General features: G+C 43.0%; 1 protein-coding gene across 2 annotated transcripts in view; it reads left to right on the top strand.

Annotated features, from left to right (window-relative positions):
* Positions 1 to 12,786, top strand: part of LOC124006840 (splicing factor, suppressor of white-apricot homolog) — a 150,779-nt gene that overhangs the window by 30,284 nt on the left and 107,709 nt on the right. For both annotated transcript variants that reach the window (XM_046317029.1, XM_046317028.1), the window contains exons 8-10: positions 8,977 to 9,313; positions 9,445 to 9,612; positions 9,751 to 9,844. In XM_046317029.1, coding sequence (XP_046172985.1) covers positions 8,977 to 9,313; positions 9,445 to 9,612; positions 9,751 to 9,844 — 599 coding nt within the window. The remainder of the gene's footprint in view (positions 1 to 8,976; positions 9,314 to 9,444; positions 9,613 to 9,750; positions 9,845 to 12,786) is intronic.

Genomic DNA, 12,786 nt, shown 5'->3' with positions numbered 1-12,786 from the left:
TCTTTTTACATTGTCAATCATATTCTGCTGCTGGAAAAGCATATGTGTTATAACTTTATATCCCCTGCTATGCATCGAGAGCTAACTGTCTAACAGAACACAGAGGGTGTTCTTTAATGGAAGCCTCCAACACAACCCAGGCAGTCAGGCATTCAGGGTAGCTGTCTAGGCCCCTTACTTTTTTCAATCTTTACTAATGACCTGCCACTTGCTCTGAGTAAAGCCTGTGTGTCTATGTATTCTGATGACTCAACACTATACATGTCAGCTACCACCGCAAGTGAAATCACTGCAACACTTAATAAAGAGTTGCAGTCAGTTTAATAATGGGTGGCAAGAAATAAGTTAGTCCTACATTTTTCAAAAACGAAAAGCATTGTGTTTGGGGCAAATCCTTCACTAAACACTAAAACTAAATCTTGCAATGAATAGTGTAGAAGTTGAGAAGACTAAACTTTTTTGAGTAACACTGGATTGTTAACTGTCGTGGTCAAAACATAATGATGGGGAGCTAAAATAGGGAGAGGCCTGTCCATAATAAAGCGTTGCGCTGCTTTCTTAACATCGCTGTCAACAAAGCACGTCCAACTGGCCCTAGTTGTGTCGCACCTGGACTACTGTCTAGCCGTGTGGTCAGATTCCACAATGATTGACTTAGTAAAATTACAATTTGGCCAGAACAGGGAAGCACGGCTTCCCTCTAGACCCACTGGCCCTTAAATGTACATGGAGAGCCAACATTAATAATATTGTACCAGTCAAAAGTTTGGACAGCTACTCACTCAAGGGTTTTTCTTTTATTTTTACTATGTTCTATATTGTAGAATAATAGTGAATACATCAAAACTATGAAATAACACACATGGAATCATGTTAAACAAAAGTGTTAAAGAAATCAGAATATGTTTTAGATCCTTCAAAGTAGCCACCCTTTGCCTGGATGACAGCTTTGCACACTCTTGGCATTCTCTCAACCAGCATCACCTGGAATGCTTTCCCAATAGTCTTGGAGTTCCCACATATGCTGAGCACTTGATGCCTGCTTTTCCTTTACTCTGCGGTCCAACTCATCCCAAATCATCTCAATTAGGATTAGGCCAGGTGATTTGTGAGGCAAGGTCTGAAGGAGCACTCCATCACTCTCTTTCTTCGTCAAATAGCCCTTACACAGCCTGGAGGTGTGTTGGGTCATTGTCCTGTTGAAAAGCAAATGATAGTCCCATGAAACGCAAACCATATGGGATGGCGTAGCGCTGCAGAATGCTGTGGTAGCCATGCTGGTTAAGTAGGCCTTGCATTCTAAAAAAATCCCAGACAGTGTCACCAGCAAAGCACTATCACACCACCACCTCCATGCTTCATGGTGGGAACTACACATGCGGAGATGATCCGTTCACCTACTACGCGTTTCACAAAGACACAGCGATTGGAAACAAAAATCTCAAACTTGGTGTAATCAGACCAAAGGACAGATTTCCACCAGTTTAATGTCCATTGCTTGTGTTTCATGGCCCAAGCAAGCCTCTTCTTCTTATTTTCCTTTTAGTAGTGGTTTCTTTGCAGCAATTCGACCATGAAGGCCTGATTCATGCAGTCTCCTCTGAACATTTGATGTTGAGATGTCTGTTACTTGAACTCAAACATTTATTTGGGCTGCAATTTCTGAGGCTTGTAACTCTAATGAACTTGTCCTCTGGGTATTCCTTTCCTGTTGCGTTTCTCATGATGAGAGCCTGTTTCATCATAGCGCTTGATGGTTTTTGTGACTGCACTTGAAGAAACTTTCAAAGTTCTTGAAATGTTCCGCATTGATTGACCTTCATGTCTGAAAGTAATGATTTGACTGTCGTTTCTCTTTGCTTATTTGAGATGTTTTTGCCATAATATGTAATTGGTCTTTTACCAAATAGGGCTATGTTCTGTATACCGCCCCTACCTTGTCACAACACAACTGATTGGTTCAAATGCATTAAGAAGGAAAGAAATTCCACAAATGAACTTTTAACTAGGCACACCTGTTAATTGAAATGCATTCCATGTGACTAAATCATGAAGCTGGTTGAGAGAATGCCAAGAATGTGCAAAGCTGTCATCAAGGCAAAGGGTGGTTGAATAATCTCTAACACTTTTTTTGCTTACTTACTATATGATTCCATATGTGTTATTTCATAGTTTTGTTGTCTTCACTGTTATTCTACAGTGTAGAAATTAGTGCAAATAAAGAAAAACCCTTGAATGAGTAGGTGTGTCCAAAGTTTTGACTTCAACTGTATGCATGTCAATCTCTCCTGCCTCAAAGTAGAAGAGATATTGACTTCAGCACTACTTGTAATTGTGAGAATGATTGACATATTGAATGCACTGAGCTGTCTTTTTAAACTAATAGCACACAGTTCAGATATCCATGCATACCCCCAAGACATGCCACCAGAGGTCTCTTGATGGTCCCCAAGTCCAGAACAGACTATGGGAGGCGCACAGTACTACATAAAGCCATGACTACATGGAACTCAATTCCACATCAAGTAACTCATGCAAGCAGTAAAATCAGATAAAAAAAACAAACAAAAAAAACGATAAAATACACCTTATGGAACAGCGTGAAAGAGACAAGCAGGCACACACACATGATAGCATACGCACTATACACACACGTACTCACAGATTTTGTGATGTAGGGTAGTGGCACACAGCTAATGTGTTGTGAAATCGTTTTTAATTATACAGTGCGTTTGGAAAGTATTCAGACCCCTTCCCTTTTTCCACATTTTGTTACGTTACAGCCTTATTCTAAAATGTATTAAGTAAAACATTTCCCTCATCAATCTACACACAATAACAAAGCGAAAACATTTTTTTTTTTTATGTTAGCAAATTTATTAAAATAAAAAAACAGAGGGGCCTCCCGAGTGGCGCAGCGGTCTAAGGCACTACATCACTACAGACCCTGGTTCGATCCCGGGCTGTTTCACATCCGGCTGTGATCAGGAGTCCCATAGGGCAGCCCACAATTAGCCAAGCATCATCTGGATTAGGGTCGGGTTTGCCTGGGAGAGCTTTACTTGGCTCATCGCGCTATAGCGATTCCTTTTGGCGGGCCAGGTGCCTGCAGGCTGTCCTCAGTCGTCAGTTGAATGGTGTTTCCTCTGACACATTGGTGCAGCTGGCTTCCAGGTTAAGCGGGCTGGTGTTAAGAAGTGCGGTTAGGCAGGTCATGTTTTGGTGGACCCATTAATCGACTTTCGCCCCCCGAGCCTGTTGGGGAGTTGCAGCAATGAGCTGCTCCAGTTTCAACTGTTCTGCCTTATTATTATTTGACCATGCTGGTCATTTATGAACATTTGAACATCTTGGTCATGTTCTGTTATAATCTCTACCCGGCACAGCCAGAAGAGGACTGGCCACCCCACATAGCCCGGTTCCTCTCTAGGTTTCTTCCTAGGTTTTGGCCTTTCTAGGGAGTTTTTCCTAGCCACCGTGCTTTTACACCTGCATTGTTTGCTGTTTGGGGTTTTAGGCTGGGTTTCTGTACAGCACTTTGAGATATCAGCTGATGTACGAAGGGCTATATAAATAAATTTGATTTGATTTGATCAAAATTCAGGATAAAAAAAGGGGTAAAATACAAAATATTTGACCAAATAAATACATTCATAATTAAATACAAAACAGACAACGTATTTACATATTGAAGTATTATATACATATTTAAGTATTCAGACCCTTTGATATGACACTAGAAATTGACCTTCAGTGCATCCTGTTTCCATTGATCATCCTTGAGATGTTTCTACAACTTCATTGGAGTACACCTGTGTTCAATTCAATTGATTGGACATGATTTGGAAAGGCACATACTTGTCTATGTAAGGTCACACAGTTGACAGTGCATGTCAGAGCAGAAATCAAGCCATGAGGTCGAAGGAATTGTCCGTAGAGCGCCGAGACGACAGGATTGTGTCGAGCACAGATTTGGGGAAGGGTACCAAAATACTTCTGCAGCATTGAAGGTCCCCAAGAACACAGTGGCCTCCATCATTCTGAAAAGGAAGAAGTTTGGAAACAGCAAGCCCCTTCCTAGAGCTGACCACCCGGCATAACTGAGCAATCGGGGGAGAAGGGCCTTGGTCAGGGAGGTGATCAATAACCCGATGGTCACTCTGAAAGACCTCCAGAGTTCATCTGTGGAGATGGGAGAACCTTCCAGAAGGACAATCATCTCTGCAGCACTCCATCAATCAGGCCTATATGGTAGTGTGACAAGACGGAAGCCACTCTTTAGTAAAAGGCAAATGATAGCCCACTTAGGGTTTGCCAAAAGGCACCTAAAGGACTCAGACCATTAGAAACAAGATTCTTTGTTCTGATGAAACCAAGGTTGAACTCTTTGGCCTGAATGACAAGCGTCACGTCTGGAGAAACCTGGCACCATCTCAACGATGAAGCATAGTGGTGGCAGCATCAGGCTGTGGGGATGTTTTTTAGCGGCAGGGACTGAGAGAATAGTCAGGATCCAGGAAAAGATGAATGGAGCAAAGTACAGAGATCCTTGAGGAAAATCTGCTCCAGAGCGCTCAGGGTCTCAGACTGGGGCGAAGGTTCATTTTCCAACAGGACAATGACCCTAAGCACACAGCCAAGACGACTCATGAGTGGCTTCGGGACAAGACTCAATGTCCTTGAGTGGCCTAGCCAGAGCTTCAACCCGATCGAACATCTCTGGAGAGACATGAAAATAGCTATGCAGTGATGCTCCCCATGCGCCCTGACAGAGTTGAGAGGATCTGCAGAGAAGAATGGGATAAACTCTCAAAATACCAGTGTGCTAAGCTTTTAGATTCCTACCCATACAATTTAATCCTTTTTAGAATAAGGCTGTAATCTAACAAAATATGGAAAAAGTCAAGCAGTCTGAATACTTTTCAAATGCACTGTAATTGCTTTCATTTTACTGGACCCCAGGAAGAGGCAGCAGCTAATGGGGATCCATAATAATTACAAATACTCATCACATTACGAATAGTAGGCTCTCTTACATAAGTCTGCAAATGCGAGGATGCGTGTGATGATGCATGTTCATGATTTATTGTAAAGGTGCAATTTTATGGTGAAAATGTGCCTCCCCAAATGTGAAAATCACACTCCGCCTATGCATAGGCTCTTGATTTTGCTGTTTCGTACTCATCTTGTTGGCTGAGAAAGTAAATATGGACAGTTATTCTAACATCTTCAAAGTGTGCTGTAAGGATACACGTCATTGCATCCTCAACTGGCATGTTCTGTAAAAGATGATTGACCATCATCTAAATGTGATTGTTTTTTTTTGTCATTCTGAGCAGCATGGGTGTACACCCTAATCAAGCTACGCACCCTATGCATATGTTTCCAGTAAATTTAAATGCTGCCGGTCAAATTTCCCGTGCCTCATTTTCATAACGGAATCCCTGGTGTGTGTTTCTCTCTCTTTGCTAATAAGATAGCGCCGTGCTGGATGCGAGCTCCGACCCAACATTGCTATTTTGTGATTCTTTTGGTGTTTATCTTTTTACTTTATTTTCACAAACTTCATCCTCTATAATTTCTTATAACTGATAAGAACATTTGGAAATCAGGTCGGCAGTTACTTACCCCAATTTTGGCTTCAACTTTGACTCATCTGTCCTGGGCTCTTTCTCTAATTCTGATCCAATTTTCGGGGTCTGCAGAAGGTAATGCCGGCATTAGAGTCCGGAGAGGGGGAGTCCTGGCAAGATAAAGGCCAAGGTAAAACCGGCCACCTCTTCCCTCCATTCACTTGACAATCTAGGAATAAGGTGGAATCGTACTCCACAGGCTTCGACACCCATCACATGTGGCAGGAGATCATTACAGATTTAAAAAGAGACCCACCCTCTCTTCCAGACAAACACAATGCATTTTATGCACGCTTAGACAACAACACCGTACCATACATGAACCCAGAGGACTGGGTGATCTCGCGCTCCGAGGCCGACGTGAGTAAGGTCTTTAATCAGGTCAAAATTTGCATGGCCGTGGGGCCGGATGGCATTCCAGGTTGCGTTCTCAGAGCATGCGCAGATCAGATGGCAGTCATATTCACTGTAATGTTCAACCTCTAGTTGTCCCAGTCTGTAATCCCCATGTCTTAAGATGACTACCATCATTCCTGTTACCAAGAACTCAAAAACGTCATGCTACACTGACTACCACCCTGTAGCACTCACATCTGTATTTATGAAGTGCTTTGAAAGGCTGCAGGTAGGAGGTCAGTGACCTGTCAGTGTGATGTCAGGACAACAACCTCTCCCTCAACGTCCGTAAGACCAAAGAGCTGTTTGTGAACTACAGGAAGCAGTGGAGCGGGTCGAGAGCTTCAAGTTCATCGGTGTCCAAATCACTAAGGACTTTCAAATGGTCCACTCACAAGTACACAGTCATGAAGAAGGCGTGGAAGTCCAGTATATCACTGGGGCCGATCTCACTGCAATACAGGATATCTATATCAGGCGATGTGAAAGGAAGGTCTGGAAAATCTTTAGAGTCCAGGCACTCAAGCTATAGACTGTACTCTGTTTCTGCACGCAAGTTGTACCGGTGCATCAAGTCTGAAAACAACGGGCTCCTAAACGGCTTTTATCCCCAAGCCATAAGACTTCTAAATTACTAACAGAATGGCTACACGGACTATCTAAGTAAACCGTTGTATTTACTATTTTTGCACTGTCTCTATGCACACTCACAGGACTCCAGACACGAATGCCTAGATTTCCACAGCTGGATTGTGCAACATTTTCCCATTATTATTTTCCAAATTCTTCAAGCTCTGTCAAATTGATTGTTGATCATTGATAGACAACTATTTTCAGGTCTTGCCATATATTTTCAATTAGATTTAAGTCAACTGGAATATTCACTGTCTTCTTGGCAAGCAACTCCAGTGTAGATTGTGTTTTAGGTTATTGTCCAGTGTTTGGTGGAAAGCAGACTGAATCAGGTTTATCTCTAGGATTTAGCTTGTGCTTAGCTCCATTCCGTTTCTTTTTTTATCCGGAAAAACTCCACAGTCTTTAACGATTACAAGCACACCCATAACATGATGCAGCCACCACTTCCTTCCTCTCCGACACCTGAGTTAGGAAGGATGCCTTTATCTTTGTGGTAACTGGGTGTATTGATACACCATCCAAAGTGTAATTAATAACTTCACCATGCTCTTACCCATCTACAAATAGAAACCCTTCTTTGAGAGGCATTTTAAAACCTCCCTGGTCTTTGTGTTTGAAATTCACTGCTCGGCTGTGGGACCTTACAATTACCGGTATGTGTGGACTACGGAGATGAGGTAGTCATTAAAAAATATATTTTTAACACCATTATTGCACACAGAGTCCATGCAACTTATTTGACTTGTTAAGCACATTTTTACTCCTGAACTTATTTATGCTTGCCATAACTAAGGGGTTGAATACTTATTGACTGAAGACATTTCGGCCTTTCATTTTGAATTAGATGGAACAAATATATATGGAGCATGTGAATGATGGCTCTCCTACAGGTTTCCAGCCTTGTGCATTTTGGATGGGTCTTCGTAACAGTCCACCAGACTAACGAGTTAATATCCAGTTTCAGGTTTGACAAAATAAGCCTCTTATTCCCCCTCTATCGTTCACCTTTCCTCTCTGTCTTTCTCCGTTCTCTACACTCAATCAGGGATGGAAACCACTGCCACAGTAAAAGACCTTGGAGAGTTAATAATGCACCAAGACACACAGCTACATGCTGAACCGAACGCCCTCATCCTCCCACTCCCAATCCTACTCTTAAGTGGTTATTGATGTGATGGCTAACCGTATCAAACGGAATGTGAAAACTCAACTTAATACAATTACAGTCGATCTCGTTATGGTTTTGAGTCTGAGCTGCCATGGAATAAGTCTCAGTGAGCGGACAACTTAAGATGGATGTGACATTTTGAGCGACCTCAGATTGACCCCCACCACACCCACAAATTATGACAAACACCTGCCCTCCCCTCTCCCCCTCCTGCTGCTGTTGGCAGTGAGCTGGCAGAATCTGTTTATACAGTCTGGTAACGGTAGCTGATGTGAGCGCAAATTTTCCAGCTCAGTTGTCAGAGCGAATCTGTGTAGCACCTCACAGGAATCAATTATTATACTTAAAAATGTCAAATTGTCATCGCAAACAAAGTCAGTTTGACACTCACACAGAATTTGCATTTCCCAATTTCCCATCCACAGTAACGGTATGAGTCGAATTTTCACAGGAACTCTGACTTGCACCATTGTACAGTGACATACCACACCTTTATGGAGCCTGTTTATTTCTTCCCCTTTGAACACTATGAGTGAATCTGTCAGTTATTCATAACCTCACTCTGTTAACCCTGGTTGTTGTGCCAGTATTATTTTCTTATTCCTGCTGTAAATTACTTTCCCTGACCTGTTGATGCACTTGATAGAGTCCGAAATGGGTAGTGTGATTGTAATGAGAGGCTTTGGAAATGATCGGTTGCATATTGTTTTTGATATCCGCTTTTAAACACATTATGATTTCCAACAAGCTGATCCTAATTATTCTTGTTGGGCCATTCTCCCTTTTGTTCCCCTTTTTTCCTCCAGTCTTCTGCTGACAAAGTACATTTTAATTAAGTAGACAGTGATCCAGACATAGATTATTAAAATGTTTCATTTGTATCAGCGTGTAGTTTGCTTTATTCTCTCTGCCTCCTCTGTGAGGCTAAGATCCGATTAGCGATGAGGCCAGACTTAAATGTATATGTTAGTCCGCTCGGCACCACAGCCTACCCACACACACTAACACTCAGTGAGCAGACCTATCTCATCCAATGCTGACTTACACTTTTGCTCAGTGACAGGGAAGTTATGCAAAACCACATGCAATTGAAGTATTCGCATGATTACCTATTTTGATAATTTCCTCTCTCTGACCTTACAGCTAACGTGGCAGCAATGTACTATGGGTACTGCATGCTTCCTGATGGGACCTACTGCCTAGCCCCACCCCCCCCTGGGATTGATGCCAACGGCTACTACAGCTCCCTGCCCTCTGGCAGAATGTTGGCTCCACCCTCTTACTCTGGAACCCCGCCTCCTCCAGGGACCACGCCCCCTGCACCTCCTGAGCCATCGACACGGATCATCTACTCAGCACCTCCGACTACATTTCCCATCATCCCACCACCAACTCCAGTTCCCAGCCAGGTCCCAGTCTGCCTCTCAACCCCTTCTCCTCCTGCCCCTGTTATTCCTGCTGCTGTCATACCAGAGACCAGGTATGTGGACACTTATTGGACAGAAGTGGAGATATTTTATCACTCCCCATACTATCTAGTTCCCCCACATAATGTGATGCATTGCTAAATATCTTTATTTCGTCTCCACTCATCTTTCCCTCATCTATCAGTTCGCGGCCCCAGGCTCCCGTTGCCGTGGTGGCCCCGGTTGCCGTGGCAGCGCCAGCCATCATCCCCCGGCCCCCTGACATCCAACCAGTTATTGACAAGCTGGCTGAGTACGTGGCCAGGAACGGTGTCAAGTTTGAGACAAGCGTCCGCGTCAAGAATGACCCGCGGTAAGCAGCTAGAGAAAAGGCCATTCCTGCTTTTTCTGTGCTGAATAATGGAAAACGGCTCAAGTTTCTGTTCAATCTAGTGGCTTTACATCTTATGTGGCTGTACATCTTGTGTATGTGTGTCTGTTTCCAACACAGGTTTGACTTCTTGCAGTCCTGGAACCAGTACAACACCTATTATGAGTTCAAGAAGAATTACTTCATGCAGAAAGAGGGAATCAGCCTGCCACAGGTGTGTGTCATCTGTCCTTTTCTTCCTCCTTGAGCACAGTGTGTGTTTTTTGATGCCATTTTGTTTGAAAGGATGATATACCCTCTGGTTCTTTTAGTAAATATTTCCTTTCATTCAGCAGTGTGCTCTCCAGGTTGCTTTTTAAAATGCTCTGGGGCATTAGGTGGCGTGGCTCTCAGGCTTTCACGCTTGAGATCAGGGATCAGTCAGTTTTTGTGTGTAGGGCCTTTCATGCTTTCCAGATATCAAAATGCCTGCCTGCCCTTGACTCGTGTCTACGCTCCGGGGTTACTGGGGGAGAAGGAGGCGGTTTTAGCAGTCAGCTTATCATAAATCAAGCTGATTCTCCTTTAATAAAGAAATTCTCTGGTACTTTTGTATACTTTTTAGGCAGTAGTTCTGAAAGTAGCACTCCCGACTATTGCGTTGCTCTCTCTCTCTGCTGTGTCCACCCACTCTGTAACCTCATTGGACAATGCTGGGCAGGCCTCTTGCTAGCTGTCACTCAAATGCGTCGGGCTGAAGCGCTCTCTATCTGTCTCTCTCACTCTTTCTGATTTTAATGAGAGGACCTTGTTTTTTAAGTATAACAAACCTAAGCCTGTGAATAACCCAGGGCCAAGCAAAGCATTTAGCCATGTAGCCGTGTTTCGTTTTCCTGATCGAGCCCCTGGTTTTAACACACCTATCACACAATGGATTAATGTCAGGTTATTCATCAAAGATAAAGTAATTTTCATGTTTTTTTTTTCACTTTCTCCTGGGACCTACTCTCACTGGTCCTTAGTGATCACAAATCTAACTGCCTAGTCACGACCCAACACATTAACAGGGCAGCGATAAGTGTATAAAGTGTTAAAAGCTACTTGAAACTGTTGACCTTTTACATGGCTTTTCTCTCAGTGGACATTTAGTCGCTTACGTGACATTTGTAATCCATTATTTAAGGGATACTGCGACATTTTAGGATTTGGGTATTTTCTTCTACTTGCCCAGAGTCATCAACTTATGGATATCATTTTTATGTCTCTGCATGTAGTTTGAAGATTATTTAAGTAAAAAATAAAAATACTGAATAATCTCTTTAGCAGGCTCAGGTGGGAGGGAGACGTAAGTACTTTGTAAAGAGGGTGAGCTGTAACAGGCAATTGAGAAATCCATTTGCTGGCCAAAATTGCATGAAACAAACAAACTTGAAAGGCAGGTAAATTATTATTTAAAAAAAGCTCATCTGACTTTGTGTCCTTTTTGAACTTTTATTTTAAAGCACCCATGCTTTTGAAAAGATTTGGTGTTGGCTACTCGTTAAATTCATTTACTGATCCCGGACAGTTTGCCACCCAGGATTGATTTACCTTTGAGATAAGCTAGTTAATAGGGAACCCTGATCTCAATTAAAACAACAATAATGCCTGGATCGGAAACAAAACTAATGCTGTGCTTGATTGGATGTTAATTACTAGAGCATGTTTGGACTGGGAGTGTAGAATATGCGGGTGGATATGCGTGTGTGGGCTTTGACTTGGACTAAATCTCACTAAGGCTGAGATTCAAACAAACAGAGATCAGCAGCCTATAGGCTGTAATTGAAATGGGATCTCTGCTTGAGACGACATCTGAGCTGTTTACAGCCGACATGAACGTAGAGCATGTTGCCTTTTAAGTGTGTTACTGAGCAAATTGTTAATCTGTCAGATTAAGTCCCGGCCTTAGTCTTTCACAAGGATGTTAAAAGGTTTTGTCTCCTTGGTTCTCTGTGTACTCTGGTATGTGTCTGATGATATGGACTGGAAGTTGGGCTGGGTGAGGTGAGCTGAGCTGCCTTCCATCTCAGAGGTGATGAGGACCGGATGGGGAGATAATTTGGAATTGAAACCCTCTTCCAGTGTTGGCAGTAATCGAATTTCTAACCCCCTAACCACTCCCTGCGCTCTGCTTAAATCTGGCGGCATTCCGAAAGCTTCTGCTTTCGGGAATCCCTCCTCCTTCCCCTGGGGAAAACACCATTTCCTTATCAGCACCATGTCAGACAGCCGGCTGACTTTTCACCAGCGTCTCTTCTCTCTACTCCCTTCCCTATCACAGCTCCCTACACAACCCTCAGGTACTGTGGCGTACAATTGTACTGAAGCCAAAGTTCAGACATGGGAAAAATATAATCACAGGGTCGGAGACTTTGTAATCTCTCTAACCCCTAATTATCATCTCTGTAACCGCTGTGCTGCTGATATGGGACAAATATTGTGTGGGAAATAAAAGAACAACAGCCTATAGGATAGAGAGGGGAACGATGAGAAAAGACATGGCAGGACTGTTACAAAGTGAAATTGGGAGAAATGTCATGTGAGCTCCCACAGGCTCTGCTCTCTGCCCCCCCCCCCCCACACACACACACATCTAGGAATGTACCTCCCAGATATTCACACTTCCTCAGTTTAGATTAAATAGACCTTAAGGGTAGCAGGGCTTGGAATGAACTTTTCTAGCCACTTGTCGGACAGATACGTTTTTTCAAAACTTCTTTGAAAGCTTGTCACTTACATAATACATAAATGGTGACTGAAAATTGTGTTGTATGATGCGAGGAACCATATATTGTATATTCTGGCCTTCTGTAGGTACTTAACCCCTCACAAGGTAAAATACTGCACTGATGTGGTCCATCAAACATCCATCTAGAGAGTTACTGGGTGTGCAGGTTTTTGTATTTGTATTTATTATGGATCCCCATTAGCTACTCTTCCAGCAGTGTCTGTTTACAGTTTATACAATTTTAAAAACATTACAATACATTCACCGATTTCACACCACACTGTGTGCCCTCAGGCCCCTACTCCACCACTACCAAATATCTACAGTACTAAATCTGTGTTTATAGTGTGCGTGTGTGTGTGCCTATGTTTGTTGCTTCACAGTCCCCGCTGTTCCATAAGGTGTTTTTT

This window comes from Oncorhynchus gorbuscha, linkage group LG20 (genome assembly GCF_021184085.1).
Source record: "Oncorhynchus gorbuscha isolate QuinsamMale2020 ecotype Even-year linkage group LG20, OgorEven_v1.0, whole genome shotgun sequence".
Classification (NCBI taxonomy): domain Eukaryota; kingdom Metazoa; phylum Chordata; class Actinopteri; order Salmoniformes; family Salmonidae; genus Oncorhynchus; species Oncorhynchus gorbuscha.
This window is presented reverse-complemented; position numbering and strand designations above follow the sequence as displayed.